The sequence below is a fragment of the Notechis scutatus genome, chromosome 4, assembly GCF_049901735.1.
Source record: "Notechis scutatus isolate UNSWTSFEM ecotype Mainland chromosome 4, rNotScu1.2, whole genome shotgun sequence".
In the NCBI taxonomy this organism is placed as follows: domain Eukaryota; kingdom Metazoa; phylum Chordata; class Lepidosauria; order Squamata; family Elapidae; genus Notechis; species Notechis scutatus.
This window is the reverse complement of record NC_142012.1, coordinates 92228461-92252932: the sequence shown is the minus strand read 5'-3', so window position 1 is coordinate 92252932 and position 24472 is coordinate 92228461. Positions and strand designations below refer to the sequence as shown.

The 24472-nt window shown below is 38.7% G+C and overlaps 1 protein-coding gene across 1 annotated transcript in view; it reads left to right on the top strand.

The window, feature by feature from the left end:
* MICU1 (mitochondrial calcium uptake 1) overlaps positions 1–20663 on the top strand; it is a 158574-nt gene extending 137911 nt beyond the window's left edge. The window contains exons 11-12 of the mRNA XM_087964113.1: positions 9852–9941; positions 20142–20663. Coding sequence (XP_087820239.1) covers positions 9852–9941; positions 20142–20302 — 251 coding nt within the window. The 3' untranslated portion in view covers positions 20303–20663. The remainder of the gene's footprint in view (positions 1–9851; positions 9942–20141) is intronic.
* Positions 20664–24472: the final 3809 nt, after the last annotated feature.

Genomic DNA, 24472 nt, shown 5'->3' with positions numbered 1-24472 from the left:
GAGCACTGAAGCAGAGGTATTACTCTTTGTCAGATGCCTCATTGAATATAAACAATCATTCTATGCTGGGACATAACTTTTAGAAAGCCAGAATCAGAACCAGCAAAGGGTTAATTGATTATAGCATAAACAATGGCACTTAGACTTATATACCGCTTTACAGCCCTCTCTAAGCGGTTTACAGAGTCAGCATATTGCCCCCCAAAATCTGGGTCCTCATTTTCCAGACCTTGGAAGGATGGAAGGCTGAGTCAACCTTGTGCCTGGTGAGACCCGAACTGCCAAACTACTGGCAGCCGGTGATCAGCAGAAGTAGCCCGCAGAATAGCACTCTAACCCAAGGGTCTCCAACCTTGATGAGGAAGCTTTGCTGGCTGAGGGATTCTGGGAGTTGAAGTCCACAAGTCTTAAAGTTGCCAAGGTTGGAGACCCCTGCTGTAACCACTGCACCACCACGGCTCAGTGTGTCGGTAGTAGAATCGGTAGTAGAAAAATGGACTGATTTTTTTTAAAAAAATATTGTAGATGTTGAGGAATAATACATTCAGACATAAGCAAATGCAGTTATTATTATTTAAATTTCATTACAGATACTCCTTGCGTTATAATGCCCATTGGTGCCTTTGCTCATGAGATAGACTCTTGCGTAAAATGAATGAGTTTCTTTATATGTGAAGCACCTTAGTTGCAACTGAGTCACATCTCTTATGTTTTCATAACTGGCAGCCAGAAACATCCACATATGTAGGATTCTGAACTGTGTGTGAAAGACTACGGCAGCCCTCCTCACAACTTGACATCTTCCAGAGCACAACTCCCAGAATCTTTAACTAGCAGGACTTCCAGCCAAGCTGTTCTCTAATCAAAGATGATGCTAATTCTCTCAGCTTTAACTTATGGAGTTGTTCAACTACAAAATAGTTAAGATAGAATCAAGTAAGGCACTTTTAATTCCTCAGAAGATAGGCAGACATCAGTATGTTATACTGTATATATGTATGTCATTTCCAGAAATTGCTTGCCTTCCCTCATGTTCTTAACAAAGTATAAAAAATACATTGGAAAGTTACCTTGCAATTACTTTATATATGTATATATAGTATGTCATCATTATAAGGGGATCTTGACATTCTGTGCTTATAGTTTCTTATATATATTATGTATGGCTACTAATTAGTTTTGCAATGACCTTTAGAAAATGTGATGTTGAACAATTTAAAGGCAGCACAAAAGAAGTGGGAATAACATACCCATTAGCACTGAAAATAGATGCCAAAACAAAACTACTAGGATTAGACTATGTGTAATAACTATTAGTGCCCCATTAGTTTATGTCTAATGAATGTCAATAAGGACCCATTGATAAACACTGAAAATAGATGCCAAAACAAAACTACTAGGATTAGACTATGTGTTTAAAAGTCTAAATTTGCTAGAATTAGTGCTCTGAATAGGCAAAGTATTTCCATTAATTGTTTATGTCCTAAGTAAGCTAATGTCCACGAAGCTGAAGGAAGGAACAGCTTTCTCTGCGGTCCCGAGTAAAAAACAATAGAAGAGTCCCAGGCCTTTTACTTGATTACTAAGACACTTAGTGGACAATCACTTAAATATGAGCCAGCAATGTGCAGCAGCCGCCAAAAAAGCTAATATGGTCCTTGGTTGTATAAACAGAGACATGAATTATTAGTACCACTTTATAAAATCTTAGTAAGACCATACCTGGATGCTGCATCCAGTTTTGTTACCACATTCCAAAAAGGATGTTGACACTTTGGAAAACTGCAGAGAAGAGCAACTATGGTGATTAAAAGCCTGGAGACTAAAACATATGAAGAAGCCTTGCAGGAATTTGGTATGGCTAATCTAGAGAAAAGAAGGACAAGGGATGACATGATAGCAGTATTCCAATATTTGAAGGGCTGCCACAAAGAAGAAGAGGTCAATTTATTTTCCAAAGCATCAGAGGGCAAGCAAGAAACAGTGGGTGGAAACTAATCAAGGAGAGTAGCAACCTGGAATTAAGGAGAAACTTCCTAAAATTTAATCAGTGGAACAGCTTGCCTTCAGAAATTGTGGGTGCTTCATCACTGGAGGTTTTTAAGAAAACACTGGCCAGCCACTTGTCAGAAATAGTATATGGTCTCCTGCTTCAGCAGGGGGTAGGACTAGAACAGGGATCGCCAACCTTTTGGACCTCAGGAACCACCAAACTCATAATTTTAAATCCTGTGGACCAGAGACCCTGAGAAAATCCCCCAAAAAGTCTGCAGGAAAATTCCCCACCCCATTTTCCTACCGATCATTTGGGACCGCAGGATACCATTTCCAGCTCTGTTCTTGGGAGCGGGGGGGGGAGGGGGAGGGGGAGAGACTTTTGGCTTCATGCAAGGAAAGCAGCAGAAGCAGCAGAAGTCTTTCTTTCTCTCCCCTAAACTCCGCCAGAATGGCACAGCCTCTTGGAGCAGGATGCCTTGCAGGGTCCCAAAGACTCAATTCTGGTCGAGTTTGGGGGAGAGAAAGAAAGACTTTTGTTGCTTTCCTTGCACAAAAACAGAAGAAGAAAGAAGCAGAAAGAAGCAGGCCAGTAGCCAGGCGAGGCACATGGGGTGAGTGAGGCAAGTTCCCCCCCTCCGCCCTTTCCCCCCTCCCCTCACTACCTCGTATTGTTCACAATGCGAAGCAAGCCTTGTGTTCCCTTAGGCCATGTGGGCAGCCTTGTGTTCCCACACAGCCTGGATTAATTGCTTTGGGGGGTGCTTTGGGGGTGACATTTCTCTGTGGACCACCAAAATTTTCTTGCAGACCACCAGTGGTCCCTGGCCCACTGGTTGGCAACCACTGGACTAGAAGACTTACAAGGTCCCTTCCAGCTCTATTCTGATTAAACTACTATAAAGAAACCTATTGAGACCTTTGCTTAATATCCTTTCCAGCAGAGGTGTGGGTGAGAGCAGCTAATCAAGAAAACCTCTACAGAGCAAAAAGAGAGTATCAGTGGAAGGAAAAATCCTGAGTAAGCACTTCTAAGATTTTCTGTTGTGGTGTTGCTATGGGAGGAAAAAGAAAATATCATCTGTAGTTGATTGATTAGTTCATTCACCATCTATTAACTTCCTGCAATAAATTAACTTAGTGCTGAGCTGCTGTATCTTTCAAAAATTAAATTCTTATACTCCGTGGCGCTGAAAAGTTTGTGTACACTTTTGAAATTTCAATTTTTCTGCATAAATGCAATCTAAAATATGATTGGTTCTCCACACGTCCTAAAACTATAAATAAAAGGAACCTAGTTAAAAATATGAGTCAATAATATGACTTGTTGGGCCTTCCGGTTTGAGCTTCTTCGGCAACAGACCGAAACCGCGACTCTGCGCAGTTTCGATCCGTGCTCGCTGCTAGAGCGCCCCGAGCCAGCTGGTTTCAGGGCTAAGCCACCCCGTAGAGGTGGTGAACAGGGGGGAGACTGCCTGCAGGGTTGAGGAGAGCCACATCTCTCCTCCTCAGCTGGCCATTACTCCCTTTCCTGAAGGCAGTTGCGGTGGTCAGAAATGGCCACCCCAAAGAAGAACTTGACCGGAAAAGAATGTGCAGGAGGAAGATAAGAAGAAAAAGTTTTGGTTGACCGGATCAAACAGCAAAAGCAACAAATAAGATACCCTGGAATTTAAACTATAAAAAAAATAACACTGTACCCAAAGAAGATTTTTAAGCAGTGAAGGAGAGAGAAGAGGGAAAGGATTTGGTTTTTTTTTCTCTCCTCTTCCTTTCCCTATACTGACAGCTAAGAGACTTAAGCAAGAAATTGAAAAAAAAATCCAATTTGACATCAATAGGCATTTAAGCTGAAAATAAAATGTCAAAGGGATAATAAAGATTGCTAGATACTCAAAAGCTTTTGAAAGCAGGAAAGGAGAGAAAAAGAATAAAAGGGCAGGATCTGGAAGGGAGGAGACTGCCTGGAATTAAAAAGAACTCACAGTAAAATCTCAACAAGACTTCTAAAAGATACATTTTAACTGAAACATGGCAACAAAATAGTAAAACCCCAGGAAGAGAAAGTGAAAAAAGAAGTAAGAAGAAACAGCTTGGGAGTATTTGGATTACTTGGTGACTTCTGGATTTTTGGTTACTGCATTTGAATGACTAAAATCAATTGGGTGGTTGTTTAAAAGTGTTTAAAATGGCACCACTTTTAGCAGAACTGAAAATGGAACTTAAAAAGTACAAAGATGCACAAGAAGGGAGAGGTTCTTTTGGCTTCATATTTCAATTCTTAGAAATGGAGATTTGGAACTATGAGAAACAACAAGAAACGCCTGCAGAACAAGAAGATTGGGACAAAGAAGAAGCCATCTTTAATGAACAAGTAATTTTATGTGGGGGGGGGAAAGGAAAGGGGGGAAAGAGAATGAAAAGTTTAAGATTTGGAAAAACAACCCCCAAAAAGAATAGTTTGAAAAATAAGTATAAAATTAGAAAGTAACAGAAGAGGGAAATGCAGAAGAGAGAATTAGAAGTAGAGAGACAAGGGGGTAAAAAGGGGAGGGAGAAGAAGAGAGGGAAGAAAGAAAGGAAAAGAAGTTATAAAGGACAGAAACAAGATATAGAGAAACAGGGCCTATTTAGAGATAATGGGTGAAAATCTAATTGAAAAAGGGATTCTGCAAAGGTACATAAGATAGTGTTGTTGTATTAGAAATAGAAATAATTTCAGAAAATATGAAACAATGTATGATCAAAATGATGGATAAAATAGTTATCGTAATTTAGTGGAATGTTTGTTAATAAATAAATGTAATAAAATGAATATTCAATGATTTATAAAACATAAGTGAAGAAAAATAGGGGGAAAATTAATTATGGAAAGATTATACATTCCCCAAGGAAGTATGATGTTTAATTGAAAAGAAATGTTAAAGATGTTAAGACTTTAATGAATATTAATGATAGAACTGAACTGGAATGGAATGAGGGTTTTAATTACATATATTTATAATCCTTTTTTTTAAATATAGTGTGTATTTTAAGAATGTACCAAGCAGAATTTGATTGGAAGTTATGTATTATGTATTATATTGAATGTTATAACCCTAAGGTATACATTGAAGTTTAAATAAGAGTTGAATGGATAAAATTAAAAGATATAAAGGTGTCATACTCCAATTAGTAACTACAGGAGAAAATTTGTTTAATGAGAAAAGATAATATGAAATTGAAACAGGACAGACAATAGTATAAACATAATGATTTGAATTGAGATGAGATAATCAAAATAAAGTTGAGAAAATTAAAAGAGGGGAAAAACTATATAGAAAATACAAAATAGTAATAAGATATGGAATAGAACACAAAAATGAGCGTGAAATTGAGTTTGTGTCTGTATAAAGAAGTGTAACCCGGGACCATGCTATTTTCAAAAAAGATGTTTTACTTGTATTTTGTGTGTGTGAAAACCCAAATAAAACTTTAAAAAAAACATTCTACTTGTTCATTTATTTACTGAGGAAAATAATCTAAAGCTACGTATTTGTGTGTGGCAAAAAAACACCCCACAACTTATATGTAATCACATCAGAAATGTAGTTATTTGAGGGACAAACTTATTTATTCATTCTGTTTACTTACAAAATGTATATCCAGAATTCATATTATATTGTTTTAAAAAGTAGCATACCTTAAGAATTCTAGTCTTATTTAAACAGTCAACTTGATTAACATGAATACATAATGACTGCCTTAAATCTCACACATCTATTCTTTCTTTCATCCTTTGGTTTTTGTGCAAGGGAGTGTTCTGCTACCTCTTAGCCCCTCTGCCTTGCTGATTTTACCATTTTGTTTCGTAGGCCAGGATCTCAAATTCTGGAATCCTACTTTAGGATCCTAAAATGGAAATGGGACATGCTCCACACTCTTAAAAGAAGAAGCCGTGGTTCCTTATTCCTCAACTGAGCTTTTGAGATTCAGCCACAGTTTTATGCTTTTGCCCATTCTATTTATTCCGTATCCCACAGAAGAGGGAGGAGGGAATGAAATAACTAGAAGCTTCCACAGCATGGGGTTGGAGAGGCCATCTATACAAGGGAGCGCACAGGTGACTGGGGCAGACTGGGGCCTTTGCCTCCCCCCACATGCTCCCCATGTGGCCCCTCACCAGAAATCCTGAATAAAGGCTTCCAAATAAATCCTGTTTCCAAAGGCAGGATCTCTTTAATCACTTTAAGAAGAAATTGGACAGCCATTTATTTAGAATGCTATAGGTCCGTGATGGTGAACCTATGGCACGTGTGCCAGAGGTGGCACGCAGAGACCTCTTTGTGGGCAAGCGAGCCATCGCCCCAGCTCAGCTCTGCCAGCATGCGCATGGGCCCCCTGCCGGCCAGCTGGTCCTTGTGTCTCTGCCATGCATGAACAAACTTATTTATGCATGGGGGAAGGGCACATGTGCAGGGGACACACACAAATTGCATTTTGGAGGTTTGCGCATGTGCTTTGGGCATTTGGTGCCAAAAAGGTTAACTATCACTGCTATAGGGTAAGGGTGTCCAATCTTGGGAACTTGTCTGGCTGGGGAATTCTGGGAATTGAAATCCACAAATCTTGGAGTTCCAAGATTGGACACACCCCTCGTATAAGGTCTCTTGCTTGAACAGGGGGTTGGACTAGAAGACCTCCAAGGTCCCTTCCAACTCTGCTGTTCTGTTTGTTATTATTCCTGAATGCTGTTAATTGATTCCTTCATCCCTGCAATAAAAGGGGTGGGGGAGAGACCAGCTGTGATGACCCAGGGCGGGATACAAAACAAACACTGTCATAGAATACAGGTAAAGCCCCTTTTATTCCTTCAGTTTGCTTCCAAGCTCTGAATATCTTTGACGGAAGACAAAAAAAACCTCCCACACAGCTACACGAAGAAGGAAAAAAGCCACACAAACCAGGCAAGATAAGGTCTGGAGGATGTCCACATATAACACACACTGGGAAGGATGCCAAACTCAGAGAGGAACTATAAACTAGAGATATTTACACAATTTGTTTCCAGCGTTTGCCAGTACGCAGGTCCAAACTCTTATTCAGTTGTCACACTTGCAGCCCATGAAGGGGATCAAGGCCCTCTCCTCCCGAGGTGACCACGTCTCTCCCTTATCCTCTCTTCCCTGCGTGCCCTAGGATGGATAGGGGATGGGCCTGGATCCTCCTCTGACTGCTCAGCCTCCTCCACAACCTCCGGAGCCACACTTCCACTCCCTGTCAGCTGTTCCTCCTCTCCCTCAGAGTCAGTCTCCACCAGGGGCATGACACCAGCAAACTCTCCCTGCTCTGCCAGATTTCATGGATTCCAGGCTCTGTGCTGTAGAGAAAAATTCAGAGTTCCTAAGTTGCACAGATGACTCTCATCAGTTTTCAGATCTTGGTACAAATTACGGCGTACAGCCCTTTCTTGGCTACCTAGAATATAACCTTGTTGTCTATGGAAATGATAAATTAAAGAGTCCTAGGAGGATTTGTATGTGTTATCATATGACAGAATCCACCAGGATCATTTCCTGGGTAACCATTACTCAAAAAGCTGCGTTTATACGAGAAGCACAGATGTACTCCCCTTGATCCAAATGACACCGCTAAAGGCTGTTCACAAGTACTGTGCTCTTAGGACCCACCCATCTTCCTGCAGGATTTAACCTAGCACTCCACCCTCTCACTCCCTCTCTGCTGCTGCCCAGCTTCTCCACTAACTATGTCAAATGAATTGCAATCAAATGCCCATCAGCTGCATCTAATATGATTGACTTCAGCGGCGCAGTTAGATGAGAAATTACAAATTGGCTTCAGCGCTTTTCGTCCTTTCATTTAGCAAGTGCATTTAGCTTGAATAGAATAGAATAACAGAATTGGAAAGGACCTCAGAGACCTTCTAGTTCTGGATATATATTTCCCCCCTTTTTTTGAAGATGGGAACTACATCAGCTCTTTTCCAGTCCCCTGGCAGTTCCCCAGTGCTCCAGGATCTTTGAAAAATATAGTTCAGCTGCTAGGAGTTCCTATGCACAATTCTGGAAGCAGGAAAATGTATGTACCACCAGAAGATGTTGTTATAAAAAAAAAAATTTAGATTGTGCAGAGATAGACAGACTAACAATGAAATTAAGAGACAAAGAAGAGTCAATATATTATAATGTCTGGGATGCCTGGTATGAATGGTTTAAGAATAAAAAGAAATCAAAATGGCAATTAGATAAAGAATAAGAAACTATGTAAATTCTTATATCTATATTCATATCTATATATTTATTTATATATTAAGTTGAAATTGTATAATGAAAGAAATGTGTATGTAGAAAGATGAGAAGGAAATGTAAAAGATGTCTTGATATTGCTATAATGATGTATAAAGTTTTATTTTATGTTTTTAAACGTTGAAAACTAAATAAAATTTAATTAAAAAGAAAAAGAAAAAATATAGTTCAGTGGTTCTGAGATCTGGTCTGCCAGTTCCTTCAAAACCTTTGGGTGGTAATCCATCCGGTCCTGGGGATTTGAACTCGTCTAGGGTGGTCAAGTTCTCACTTACCATTTTCTTCTTTATTTTGATTTGTGGTTCTGATCTGTTTTTTTGTGGTGCTGCTTTTGATAGGTTGGACTGTTTTTTTCCCTTTGTGTAAAGACAGATGCAAAAAAAATGAGTTAAGTAGTTCTGCTTTCTCCCTGTTGCTTGTCATCTTCTTGCCATTTTCTCCCAGCAATTGACTTAACTTTTTTTTCTTGTTTTTAACATGTTGGAAGAAGCTTTTTTTGTTATTTTTTTACTTTTGTCGCAAGCCTTTGTTCATTGTGAACCTTAGTTTTCCTCACACAGCTTTCCTCACCCACTTTCAAGCACTTTGCTTGAAAAGTGGACTGGTTGCTTTCGTGGTGTGGAGACAATAACTTGGTCCTCAACACCAATAAGACCAAGGAGCTTATAGTGAGCTATAGAAGGAACAGATCAGACATCCAGCCCTTGCTTATCAATGGAGACCGAGTGGAGCAAGTGGCCAGTTTTAAGTTTCAGGGTGTTACCATAAAAGAGGATTTGACCTTGGATGCTCACATTGCAGAACTGGTCAAAAGCAGAGATTGTACTACCTGAGAGTTCTCAGAAAACAACAACTGAATGAAAAACTGCTGGTGACCTTCTACCGCTGCACCATAGAGAGTATCTTAACTTACTGCACCTTTGTATGGTTTGCCAATTGCACAGGGGCAGATAGGAAAGCACTCCAGAGGGTTAACGTCATTGCCCAGAAGATCATTGGTTGCCCTCTCCCCTCTTTGGAAGAGCTTTATAGCTCCCACTGCCTTCAGAAAGTTCAAAACATTCTCAAAGATCCATCTCATCCTGGGCACCCCTTTTTTTTTTTTTTTTTGAACTATTGCCATCGGGCAGAATAATAAAAACAAGGACAGATAGACTGAAAAACAACTTCTATCCCAGGACAGTAGCTCTTTTGAATTCTGCTGTATAGTGCAGTGTTGGTGCAGTGTCGCAGTTTTCGGTTCAATGTGTGGAGTGTGAAGGATGTGTGTTTGTGTTTATTTTCATGGTCATGATGTGCACTGAAGATGGTATTTGATTTCATTATACGAGGTGCAATGACAATAAAGTAAATTAAACTAAACTGAAGGGCTGGTTGCTTCATGTTAAAATTGGGGATCGGTAGATAATAGAGTGGGGAAATCCTATTTTGACTTTGCTCATCAGGAAAAAAAAAAAAACAATGATTGCAGACTTGAGTACATTTATGTTAAGTCTTTCATTTCCCACAAAACGTTGACATATGACTTGCAATTTGTTTCCATTCTTGCAGATACGATGCAACAAGTAGCCAAGACCGTGGCAAAGGTGGAACTATCAGACCATGTGTGTGATGTTGTGTTTGCTCTTTTTGACTGTGATGGTGAGTATCCTCCATTTGCCTGCAGTCTCGCTCTCATAATAAGAAAGAAGAATTTGTAGGGACCTTTAAGGTCTTCTAGTCCAGCCCCCTGCTCAAGCAGGAGACTATATCAGGGGTGTCAAACTCAAGGCTCGTGGGCCAGATGCAGCCTGCAAAGTACTTAGATTTGCCCCGCCTGGAAATACCAAAGGACCGGCCCGTGGTGCCTCTGCTGGCCAAGACGGGGTGCACGGGGTCTGTGTGCAGCCCCCCGCTCCCCATTTTGGCTGGCAGGGTGCTGCAGGAGGCCATCCAGGCCAAAAATGGGGCATGGGGGGGGGCTGTCATGGGCCCCCTGTGCCACATTTTGGCTGGCAGGATGCTGCAGGAGGCCTATGTCCCATTTCCCCCTTCCCTGCCAGCCCATGGAGAACTACAATGCTGATCCGGCCCTCGAAGAAATCCACCCCTGCTCTATACCATTCCAGACAAATGGCTGCCTAGCCTCTTCTTGGAAGCCTCCAGGGATGGAGTACAACATCTTCTGAAGGCAAGCCCTTTGTTCTGACCAAGGCTTCCTAAGACAGTAACAATCACACACTGTTCCCAAAAACCTTTTTTTTTTTAAATTTCAATGGCTGTGAATTATATGCATTCACGGCCCGTAATGAAACCCACACAGTTTGTGAATAGTCCAACAGAAGTCTGCCAGTCTTTCAGGATAAGGCTGATAAGCACCCACCTTTATCTCCCTTGAAATGCTGCCAACGACTAAATTGCCAATTAGCTGTACAAGGCCAAACACAGCACAAAGTCAACATGGAGCTTCAGATTTTAAACCGACCAGAACGAACAAAGTTGCTTCCTGCAAAGGCTCATGTCCCTTTGTTCTCCTTTATGTCTTATGGGAGGGGCCAATCATCTCCAAGCCTTACTCCCGAGTCATCCCTTTTGTCTTAACTGTTCTCGCCTTCTGGCAGCTCTGCGCAAGTGCACACTGGGAACAGGCTCCCCCTGTTCCTCTGCCTTGCTGATGTCAGATTCTGGAGGCTCCAGAATCAGCACATAACTCTCAGATGGCCCTGGCCCCATCTCTGTCAGACGCAGATCCCTCGTCCAAGCCCTCCCCAGACTCCAGGACTGGCCCATGTTCCTCCCCACTGTCCGACTCAGCTGCCAGCTCTGCAGGCTGCCCGCAGACCACAACACCATTCCACGGGTTAATTGTTCTCACTATTAGGAAATATGCCCTTAGCTCTAGGTTGCTTCTCTTCTTGATTAGTTTCCATCCATTGTTTCTTGTCTTGCCATCTGGTGGTTTGGAAAATAGGTTGATCCCCTCAAATACTGAGACACTGCTATTATGTCATCCCTAGTCCTTCTTTTCACTAGACTAGACAAACTCAATTCCTGCAACAATTCCTCGTATGTTTTAGCCTCCAGCCCCCTAATCATCTTGGTTCCTCTTCTTTGCATATTGTGACCAGTGGAAAGCCAGGTCCAAAAGCCTTTTCAACTCCAAAGATCACAAGGTGACCTTGGAGAACTCACCTTCATTCAGCCTTGCAGGACTGACAAGCCAAGGCTATGTGGATGGGGGCCTATCCTCATAGCCACGTTAGACATTATCCTATCAACCACTGGCCCCTTAAGGTTAACTTTACCATGCTTCAAAACTAGGCCAGTCAAACATTCATACGGTACTAGTAGAGTAAGGTACTTTCATGGACAGCTTCTCTGCGATCCATTCTGCTCCATCCAGCAATTCCTCTGGCAGGAAAATCAGCCACCAATCATTCCCCCAGGATTGGTGGCTACTCCCTGCCAATTCATCCACTGTGCTTCTTGAGTTCCATCAGCCAATTAACTGGAATATTTTCTGATCAGTTCAGGGTAGGTTTGTTTTTTTTTAATCAAGTTCATAGTTCATTTGGTCAACTTTTTTAAAAAACTTTTTTTAAAAAAACACAGTTTATTAGTTTTTACAATTAAAAACAACCAACGATACATACACAAATAAGAATGCTTTTCACTTTTCTTCCTTCTTTTTCTTTCTTTTTTCTTTCTTTTAAATCTTTTCTTTTCTTTCTTTTCTTCCTTCTTTTTTTTTTCTCGTTTATTTGTGTATGTATTTTTTTTTTTAAACTTTGGGCACCTCCGGGTATTTATTTATTTATTTAGCCACAAGAATGCTGATCTCTTAATCTCTTGGAAATCTATGATATTCCCAAGGCAAGCATAGCCCTTAGTTTGCAAAGCAGATGCCAAGTTATATAGAGATTCGCTCTTGGTGCTTCCTTTCCTTACGTTGGCCCTGAATTGCCTCTTTAGGCTATCTCTTGGCTGATTTCCAAACTTTACAGTGCTCGAAAATCAAATTCACTGGCGCTCGTTGAGTGTTTGTTTTACTGTTTCCAAAAACCGTTGGCCTTAAAATAAGGGCTCAGTCAAATAAGGTTGGGTGAAATATTATAAACACGAAGACACATCAAACAGCCATTGGTTTCTAAATTCAAGAAAAGCCTAATTAATGCAGAGGATCAGAGAAACAGATAGCTGTATTTTCCTTACCACTGGGAATATTGACTTTCAACCAGCATTTGGCCATACATGAGGTTGATGTTTCCTTCTTCAAAAAAAAGAAGAAGAAAATAGCTGCACAAGGAAGGTGGCTGTTGTTTGTTGCCGATGAAACAACTATCCAGCAACTGAAGAAGATAAATGGCCCAGCAGAAGAAGACGGTCAGCCTGTTGGGACTCTGCTTATCGCTAACCTGCAAAAGACAGCTGGTCTAGAACAGGAGTGGGCGACTATGGCCCCTTTATGACCTATGGACTTCAACTCCCAGAGTTCCTGAGCCAGCTGCACTCAGGAATTCTGGGAGTTGAAGGTCCAAGGTAATAAAGCGGCCATAGTTGCCCACCATTGGTCTCAATTGTATCTAGAATGTCCACTGAATGTTTTGGGCTGCAATACCAGGAAAAATGCTGCTGCCTTGCTAAAATCTGCTCCAGCCTGCCTCAGCGGTGAGCTAGCACTGAGATGGAAGTAGTTGTGAGGTTATGTCCTCTATAAAGAGTCAGTAGGCATTTTCCTGCTGAAACAAGCAAACTGTATGTTAGCCCCGTGGACAGGTTAACAACAGTGTACCATTTTTTAAGCTCCTTGAAGGGAACGCAGGATAATCATGTAATTAAAAAAGTCTAATTTAGCATATTGGCTAGTTTTTTTTTCTGAAAAAGGAGAGCATAATATTGAAATGTCATTTAGGAAAAAAGAAAAAGAAATTAAGAACCCCCACCTGAGAATTGAGCAGCATATAATTTTAATTATTTATTGTGGTTGATTACATAGTTAAATATTTAGACTGGATTTAGCATTTTTGTCTCCCTACTCAGAGAACGTGGGATAAATAGTAGTTGTTCTTTAACATCTATAATAATATTAGACATTAGTCCAAGTTCCATACATTCTAAGACTGGGAATTTTCAGCCTCAAATCAGATGGGTGCTCCTGATTATTTGTGCAGTTCTGTTTCTTTTCCCCTTGCAAGCATTGTAGCTATAAGACTGCTCCAACATTTTCATAGTTCTGGTTGCTTTTTTCTGCACTTTTTCAGCTCTGTAATATCGAACTATTCTTTGCTATTTTCTAGTGCTGATTATAAATCTTATCTGGATCATCACAAAAAGAAATGGTGACAGAGATATAATTGCAACACAGTAGTTTCACTAGTGCACTAGAAAACAAAGCTGCTTGTGGCAAACCAGCCAACTCCAGGCTTGTTCTTATTTGCAGCTTACCAGAGGTCAAATATATTTTAGCAACTTCTTCTTTTCTGCCATATCCTCATTGTTATTTTGATGTTTGTTTCCTCTCTGGTTAATCTTTGAGGCACCCTTAAGTTATCGTAATCTGCTCCAGAGTTAAAATAATGAGTTTCTGCTGAAACAGGTAATAGGGGAATGAGCAATATGGAAGATATTGTTTCAAAGATCAAACAAACCTGTTCTTGTGGCTTTTGGCATATAGCCATGTTGGCCAGATGACCATGGAAATTGTCTTCAGACAACACTGGTTCCCTCAGCTAGGAAATGGAGATGAGCATCGCCCCCCTAGAGTCAGACATCTTTACTTAGGGAGCATCCTTTGAAGTTGAAACCCTTGCAATCAAAATGGAAACAGGGCCAAGAATTAGCTTTCCTATGTAAACAGCATGAGTTCAGTATTATTACTGATTTGGGAAAAGTACAAAAGTAGGGCTAGTTTTAAACTATTCTCCTCCCACACCCCAGCCGAAATCATTACCTTGGTTCTAATGGGAGTTCAGTATATCTAGAAGGCAGCAAGTAGGTGGATATAAATTTTAAGAGGTTGCTACAGAAGGTTATTTGAAAATCAGTCCTGAAGGGCTCCATGTTAATTATCTCCCTTAATGTATTTGTAGAAGGTGAACGAGGGACCATTATGCTGTAAAAGAATAATTTGGAAAAGACAGGCTACTTCTTAACCAAGGCCAAGAAGCATTGGGATTTAAACTTGTTAAATTGATTATTTTTCTTCTGATAATAAGGCTGGGGAAAGCAAACAAAAATTAGCCTGGGATTTCAAAATCTTGACTCTAAAGTAGGCCACTGGATGACGGAGTTGATTAATAATTTGTTTTGTTGGTAATGTTCCTTCTGCCTTTCAATCTTTCTCATTAAATTACCTGTACATGACACCTAACCAAACCCACACCCCCAATTCCCAGCCTTGGAGAATATTGGAATTATTTATTTATGAAAAAGGCAAACCTTTTTAGTCTCAAGGACTGGAGACATGCAGCGTGACTTTTGATGCGCATAAAATTTCTTACCTAAGCCATATCTGCATAAATCCAGCCAAAGAAGAAAACATGACAAATTTCAGGAAATATCCGAGGTTCCATTGTATGACTTAGCTTTAGTACAAACTCCCCATAATAGCTTTTTAAATGTAAAATTCTTAGAAGGTTGCTTACATCAGACTAAAACATTAACCTGCTTAGATAGCCAATTACGTTCAATTTTACACAGATGAAATGTTTTTCAAAATCCATGATCAAATGGATTGCTGTTCTGTATACAGTCCTCAATTTATAACCAAAACTGAGCCTAAAATTTATCTTGTTAAATGAAACATCAACGTGAGTTTTGCCCCGGTTACTAAACGAACTGTTGTAAGTTGAGGACTACCTGTACTGAAAATTGCTATTCCGTTCAGAAGCACTGTTGCATATTGGTTTTCTTGTTTTGGGATAGCATCCTTGTGATATCCCAAATAGTAATCTAGACTAGCGGCGCCCAATTTTTGGGGTACCAGGGACCAGTTCCGTGAAGGAAGGTTTTTCCACAGACCGGAGGGGGCGTGGTTTCACATGGCACTTGCATCCTGTGGATGCAGCTTTGCTCGTTTGCACAAACCGGTTGCTGTCGTGCCACAGACCAGAGCTGGGGACCCCTGTTCTAGATTTAAATAGAAGAGTGGCAAAGGAACCCTCTTGCTTATTAATTGTCCTTTAATGTAGCTAATGACAAAAGAGTTATCTGGGTAGATTACAAACTTACTAAAAAAAATGAGTGAGTTATAAAGCAGAAAAATACAAGGGAAGAAGTATAATAGAAAAATAAGATTATAACATCTAATTTGGGATTCTTGGACACTTTATTTGGCTTGCATTTTGAGGTGAGCCAACATGATGTCTACTAAATGAGCAGAGAATATTTTTCTACTTCATACTTCTCTGGGAGCAGGTTTTGGTGTAAAACCAGATGCTCATGTTGGTTTTTCTCTTAAAATAAATTATAACTTCAGAAGAAAATTCAATTGCAACTGCTACACCAAACAGGCCGCCGTAAGACAACTGCTGTTCCAGCCATTACTTTAACAAACTTCCTAGTCATCTGAACAATTTCATAGCTGATAATAATCCTGAAGTCTTTTTCCGCTAGGCAGAGAATGACCATATACAATAGAAACCTTACAACTGAAAATTGACAGTTTTATTCTGCATCGGGTATTGTTTATTTATTATGTTGGATTTCTGGTTAATGACTATAACAAAAGGTTTGTTGGGTAATCCACATTAGTGGTGTTTCTGTTTCACCAAGATGTTTCCTTTTGTGTTTCAGCATGTCAACTATGTATCAAGTTAGCTTCCCCTAGTTTATTTTGGACTAAAATAATGGACCACCTGTAGAGTTATAAATTCAGTGAACTGAGAAAATGTACCAATAACTGTGTTTTACAATTTATAATTACAAATTACAATGTAGGTTGTAATTTTGGGGGGAAAGAACAATAAACACAGGTAGCTCTCACCGCCACAACTGAGTCCAAATTATTATTTTTTAATACATTTTTATTGGGTTGTAAAATATTATAAAATACAAAATACAAAAGCAAATAAGAGGACAGGGAAAAGGAAGGGGAAAGGGCAAAGAAAAATGAGGAAGGGTAGGGAAAGAAAAAGAAACTGAAGTATTGACTTCCAACTCTTATCTGTTACAATAGAATAATGTGACAACAAATCACAAGTTTTTGTTTTACCATAATAGTATACACAGTCATTTCTACAAAATTTCTTTTGCTAATCCAATCAGTGGTTAAGTGAATTTTTGGGCCATATTACAAACTTTCTTCCCAACGTTCTTAAGTGAATCACTGCAGTTGTTAAGTTAGTTAGGTTGTTAAATGAATCTTCCCTACTGACTTCGCTTGTCAGATGGTCACAAAAGGTGATTTCATGACCCTCGGACACTACGGCCATCATAAATACGAACCAGTTGCCAAGCATTTGGATTTTGATCATTTGACCATGGGGATATGGCAATGATCTAAGTGTGAAAACAGTCATATGTCACTTTTTTCAATGCCATTATAATTTCAAATGATCACTAAATGAAGTGTTGTAAGTCAAGGACCACCTGTAGTAGAAAAAATATTTGCAACATGGAAATGTAATTTTTTTTTAAAAAACGGGCACATTTTATCATATGTGGTGGACTTGTGCTAAAACAAAAAAAAAATTGGGCAAAAATACACAGATGGCTAGAAGAGATAATAGAGAAACATGTAGATTTTAAACCTGAGCTGTTTTTATTAGGGATGATATCAGAAAAAATTGATAAGAAAAGTATGTATTCAATATTACATGTCTTAATAGCAGCAAGGATGATCTTCGCACAATATTGGAAAAATAAAGAAACACCGCAAGATGAAGAGATAATTAAGAAAATATTAGATTGTCCAGAAATGGATAGACTTACATTGAAAATCAAACAGAAAGAAGATACAGAATATTATCTAACAGGGAACTTATTCTAAAAGTATTTGGAAAAAAGAGGTGGAGAGTAAGAATGAAATCTGTATTATTAAGCAAATTAAATACTCAGACAACATGATGTTTAGTAAGCACTAAGAAATGTAATTAATAGAAAATTAATAAAATTTAATTTAAAAAAGGATATTTGCAACGTATTTGCTCAGCTGCTGGATAAAGTCAATAAATCCTATTGCGCATAAAAAGTAAGAAGTTATTTTAGAGTCACCTTTCCGCTTCTAACTACATCCTTGTAAAATGGCAAGACCGGATACTGTCAGAAAGTCCTTAAGCATGTATGTTTGATAGAATTATTAAATTATAATTTTCAATGGCAATAAAAGGCATTTCCCCCACCCAGAGAAGTCTGACTGGGTCTGGAATGCAGTATTGTTTGTTATAAAAGCCTATCTGAATCTTAGCTTGTTGTGCAACTAGGTCACAATTAGTGTGAGTTTGAAAAATGTGTATTCGCTGTGGTGCAAATTTTGGGCCTTTAATGCAACCTAAAAAAGTCAATGAGCATGCACAGTTACGGTTGGGGTCTTAGACATTGCTAATCTTTGTGTATACAAAATAGAGAAAAGAAAGATTCCAGCAGAGGAAAACATTACAATTTTTTTTAAAGAAACCTTATTAGAGTAGAAATTTGATGCAATTGAACAACATGAGAGAGGTCATAGCATCACTAAAACCAGGGAAGGATGTTGGAATGTGTGACATCTATAACAGAATTCTTTTGTTTTTATTTTGTTTTCTATATTTGGACTTTGTAGACCAAGGGTCTTCAAACTTGGCAAGTTTAAAACTTGTGGACTTCAACTCCCAGAATTCCTGAGTTAACATGACTGGAGAAGGAATTCTGGGAATTGAAGTCCACAAGTTTTAAAGCTGTCAAGTTTGAGGGCCTCTGTTGTAGACCATAAATTTAAATTAATATATATTGTTTTTAATTCTTTATGATAATATTTCACTAATATGCATATAAACATCTATGTTTAAAGTTTCTCTTTGCCTCTTTTCATCAATTACCATATTTTTTTCACAGAAATATCACTTTGAATGGTGCAAATTCAAATAAGGTGATGATAATGTCATGGAATTCATTAACTGCATTAATCAAAGCCAGATTGTATCACTTTTCCTTGCATCAACCAACTCTTTCATTTGAACATAGGAGGAAAAACATTCCTGTTCCATTTCTTTAAGTACCTCTTTAAATGCAACATGAAAGAATAGTAGAGAAAATCGAAGTTATAATATATGTGCATGTAAATCCATGTACCAATCTTATTAGCATGGTTTCAATTGCTGGTAAATTTAATCCAGGCAGGAGTTGCTTTCATTACTGAGTAGAAGGGAAGAACTGTAATGTACTGCTTTAATACCTATTTTAAATTATAAGCTTTCAACAAGGCTGCTGAAAAATAACTTTTATGAAATAACCTCTTTCTCCAAATTATGAGCAAGGCGCTATTTCAGCGGAAGCCCATGATTAAATTCGGTTTCTTAGTAATCAGAGTTCACGATAATAATTAAAGGGCCAGAATCTCATCTATTCATGACAACGGGTCTTTGTATATTAGTTGGCTTTGTCTATATCTACATGTATTTGATTATGAGAATAAGGCTTTTTGTTTTTTAATTCTCGAAAAATTTCTCTTTTTCCATTCCACCCGTCATGGTGAACAAGAATGACCAGAGCTCTGTAGTAATGAAACATTATTATTTCCATAAAGGAACCATCAAAACCTGGAATACAGTATAGCATTTCTGAATCAGAAATGTGGGTAATGAACAAAGATAATTAGAAAAACAGGAGAGGCTCTGCCTAAAATAATAAACAGATGAAGAATTGGGCCACAAAGAAATTGTTGACTATGCTTTCATTTAACAATTACCCCTTTTTTAAAAAATAATAATTCTGGTGGGTTTCTTTTGTGGAGAGAATGACACTGGTTGTTGGGGGTTGGGGGGGGGGGGGGGGGGGGGGGGGGGGGGGGGGGGGGGGGGGGGATTGGGGGGGGGGGGGGGGGGGGGGGGGGGGGGGGGGGGGGGGGGGGGGGGGGGGGGGGGTTGGTAGTCTGGGGTGTTATGTGGCAGGTGCCTGTCTGTCTGGATTCTGAAGTCCCAGAACAATTTAACTTTTTCATTTTCTATGACTTTTTCTATTTTTTTAAAATATACTTTATTGAATTTTTATTACATTAAAAACATAAAAAATATATCACTCAATAACAGCTATTTGTGGTGCTTATCGTATGACAATAATTTGTGCAATATTTACAGATATTAATTTGTGCATAATTACATTCTTATTCTATGTATATTCTATATTTAATAATTACCTATCCTTAATCGATCTATCCAGGTATACCATTGCTCCCACACCTTATAAAATATTGAATCTTCTTTATCTTTTAAACTCAGCGTTAATTTATCCATTTCAGCACATTTCATAACTTTTTGTATAACCAGTTTCTCTGCGGATATATGTGGCTGTTTCCAACATAGGGCAAAGGTGATCCTAGCAGCAGTCAATATGTGTAATAATAAGTATTTTGTGCTCTTTACATATATTTTTTTAAGATCCCCAATAGGTCTAATTGTTCATTGGTGATTTCCTGTACCAATATGACTTTTTCTAATTTATGATCCCACCAATTCTTGCTCACAGGCAAATGATATTTCTTGCACATTTTCCAATGCACCATTGTTGCTACTTTGTAATGTCGCTGCTTGTAGTCAGTTTGTACAATCTTCTTGCAGAAGCTTACCAGGTAGTCCGCTGTTTCTTCAGCTTCTTTGCATAGGCGGCATTGTTGTTGTTGTTTACATTTTCCATTTTCTGAACTGGTCTTTCCTTTTCTTCCCTCAGGAAATGGAGAGCTGAGCAATAAGGAATTTGTTGCCATCATGAAGCAGCGGCTTATGAGGGGTTTGGAGAAACCCAAAGACATGGGCTTCACACGTCTGGTGAGGGCTATGTGGAAATGTGCTCAGGAGACCGCTTGGGATTTTGCCATGCCCAAGCAATAACCACCAGAAGACAAGAAAGCCCAGCTGCACCACCGACCTGGCAAGAATCCTGAATTCTCCTCCCTTCCTCTGCCTCGCGGTAGATGCCCCATGATGGAAGGTCTTCTTCAGTGGTGGGACTTTTCTTCATTATAGCACTGGAAGACAAACTTTGGGAGCCAGAGACCGTTGAGCCACACAGCTGGCTTCAAAATATCTAAGCAGAAATTTTAATCCCCTCTGACATTTATCTTGACAGTTGGTTTGCTTACTGACCTACAAACATTTTTCTGTTTTCCATTAAGTTTTCCTTATTTTTTTTTTTTCTGGAAGACCAAACAAACCCCTTTATTACTTGGATGTGAATGTTCCATCTCTAGTATCTCTAGTAGAAAATGGCTGAGGAACAGTGTATGCTGTCAGTAGACAGTATATGGTTAGCAGATTGAGTAGAAGCGGTTTGTTGGATCAAAACAAAAGAGCTTCCCTATCTAAGCAGAAATTTTAATCCCCTCTGACATTTATCTTGACAGTTGGTTTGCTTACTGACCTACAAACATTTTCTGTTTTCCATTAAGTTTTCCTTATTTTTTTTCCTCTGGAAGACCAAACAAACCCCTTTATTACTTGGATGTGAACGTTCCATCTCTAGTATCTCTAGTAGAAAATGGCTGAGGAACAGTGTATGCTGTCAGTAGACAGTATATGGTTAGCAGATTGAGTAGAAGCGGTTTGTTGGATCAAAACAAAAGAGCTTCCCTATCTAAGCAGAAATTTTAATCCCCTCTGACATTTATCTTGACAGTTGGTTTGCTTACTGACCTACAAACATTTTTCTGTTTTCCATTAAGTTTTCCTTATTTTTTTTTCCTCTGGAAGACCAAACAAACCCCTTTATTACTTGGATGTGAACGTTCCATCTCTAGTATCTCTAGTAGAAAATGGCTGAGGAACAGTGTATGCTGTCAGTAGACAGTATATGGTTAGCAGATTGAGTAGAAGCGGTTTGTTGGATCAAAACAAAAGAGCTTCTTAGACTGAGTCAGCATTTCCTCTTATCCAGCACCCCAAAATTGATCTGAAGCATTTGAAAGATAAGATGGGGAGGAGGGGGGTGTTGGGTCATGATAAATGAATCCCAACGTTCAGAAATCCTTGCAAAATGTCCAGATACAGACTCTTTTCTCAGTTGTCTGTAAGTTTCAAAGCAGAAGGCGGGTGGGGTGTTAATATGAAGGAATTTTTGCAACAGGGCTCATTCTGCCAAAAAAATTGGCTCTGCGCTATGTTATGGATAAAACTGAAGAATATTGAAGAAGAGAATGCTTCTTGTTTGATCTTTATTGTTGTTGCTTTTTTTTTAAAAAAACCTACAAGTTAAACATAATGTTCTTCCCATTTCTCATTCCATAAGACTCGTCGTACCTTAGACGTGGACTCTTACCAACATATGCATTTCTGTCTCTAATTTTTCCCTGGCTTGTGATCTTACCATGATTTGTTTTTAAAGCTGCTTTTTGGCTGGGAGTTGAAGTCCTCCAGGCTTAAAGTGGCCATGGTTGGAGACCCCTGTTTTACAGAGCTTTGAGTGCTTGTGAAATGTTATTCTTATTCCAATTACAAACGGATCCCAAGAAATCCCTGGAAGAAAAATATTTCTGTGGCGTCTTTCTCTACAGGAAATCCCCTGGATTTAAACAAGGCTGGTTTTTTTCTCAATAATGCCATTCAGCTGACCTTCGGCCAAGGAAAAAGGTTGAATGGAAAAATTGGATGCAGTTGATGTCTTTTCTCAATGCAAAAAGAAAGAAAGAAAGAAAATGAGTTAGAAGTGGTGAGCCTAACAAACTGAGGCATTAGATAAGAGAAAAGGAAATACATATCTGAGTCGAATTTACATCTATTCCTATTCTTCTGATTATTCACTATTCCTCTTGAAGTTGTGAGTGCTCCAACACTGGAAGTTTTTTAAAAAGAGATTGGTCAGCCATTTACCTGAAATGGTGTAAACTCTCCTGCTTGAGCAAGGGGGCTGGACTAGAAAACCTCCAAGTCCCCTTCCAGCTCTGTTATTCAGTATCTTTGTATCCTTACACACCTTCTTTACTCCATCCCTATGTCGATTTATATACTGGATTTTGGTCTTTGAACTTCTCTTTCTTTCTGAGGTTTTCAACAACTACCCCCTAATTTCTTGACACTTTCATTTTTCTTCCCTATGTTTGTTTGAAATCTGATCCTCATTCTCTGTGCTTAAATCACCTCAACATATATTTCTCATACTAGTTCTATTTTGATCTTGATCTGTATTCATTCAGCATCCATTCATTCCCGGACCTATTATTTCTTCTTTGTCCTTCAACGTGCCCTTATGCACACACATTATTGTTTGTTTCAATAAATATTCCTTGGAAACCGATCACATACTAGATATATACACATACCTTTCTGCCATCACTTATATGTCCCCAAACTTTCTCCATTCCTACTTCCATCTTTACTCAACATTACACTAAGGTACAAAAATTTTGTCTACAAATTTTCACTGGTTATGTAATAGTTTGCAGTGAGTTACCATCCTGTTTTTTAAAATTTTCATCAGAGCCTGCTCCTCACCGTGTCATGCAATCTAACATCCGCTATAAATCATATGGGTTCTTCTCACCCATCAATAAAAACTTCCCTGCATTCACACTTGTGCGTCTAACATCTCTGCTGTCCCAACCACAATCTTTATCCATGTATCCATAACATTAAACAATCACAGGGATATATAGTATTATATTCTTCTTAATTCTGCTCAATTCTGAACTATTAGCTAAGCTTTCTGTTTCTTTTCACAAATCCTTTATTCCTATCATATTACTCCATTTGGCAGTCAACCTTCAACTTCAGTTTATGAAAACCATTCCATAAATCAAGTTCATTCACTTTGTTGTTTGCTTCCTCTAAATCAACAAATGCACAAAGAATGTTCTCATATTCATAACTATAGAAGAATAAGGAACTGGTGTGTGTGTTCCTGCTTGGTATTTCCCAGATTTTTCTTATTGTTACTTCTCTTTCCTTTCATCCTAATTCTGATAAAGCAGGAACTAATCTCTTCCTGTAATTTTACTGCCTCTCGTATGGAACAATAATAACATTGTTCCAATTGTCAGGCACAGATGGTCCTCACGTATGTTAAATAACTCACAAAGCCGCTTCATATCAGTCACATTCTGACTTGAACATTTATTCACTTAACTTTTGTCTATTCTGGCAGCCTGACATTTTTTTTTCCAGCATTCTCACTGCATGTAATTACTCCCTTTTCATCACTTTTTTTTTTGCCTCTTGGACAGTCACGTTTATAGCTTTTGTTTTAATCCCACTTTTCAACAAAATAATGTCCATGATCGTTCCCATAGAAATGTCTAAAATTCTCCTTCAGTATTCTCCCACATCAGTTTCAGTTACTTACATCCATTCAGCCCTTATAATTTTTAATATATTTATTCTGCTTGAGACTCCTTTTAAAGCTTTTTAACCCACTTACAAAATAGGCTTTTTAAAAATTTTCATCAAAATTATTTTGCATTTTCTCTGCTTCCCTTAACCATTCCTTGCACTTTTTACTATTCTTTGCCATTTTCTTATTCTGTACATACGCATTACGTATCACTATTGATCCTTATTTTTTTTATAGCCATCATCATCTTATATTCATTTTTTTATATATTCATATATCCACATTCTTTTTCCCTTTATACATAAACCCTCACCTGAACCTTGCAGGTGTAACCAGAATTCTGGATTAATTGGAAGCAAAGAATTTACATGTCACAATCAAGTTTTTGCTGAAACAGTATACTGTTTTTTTTCCTTTTCTTTAATTATGAATGCTGTTCAGTCATCTAAAAGCCCCAACCCACCATAATAACATGTCTTTCATTCTCATTCTCATTCCCAAAGTTGCTTTTTCAAGAGGCAACTGGAATTTCTTTGTTTTTTCTTGAAGACATTTCGCTTCTTATCCAAGAGGTTTCTTCAGTTCTGACTTCTTGGATGAGAAGTGAAATGTCTTCAAGGAAAAACAAAGAAAGTCCAGTTCCCTCTTGAAAAAGCAGCTTTGGGGCAACTGTGCTGACCAACAATCTCCCTTGACATATCTATCATTCTCATATTTGACTGAAAGATTAAAAATCAAGG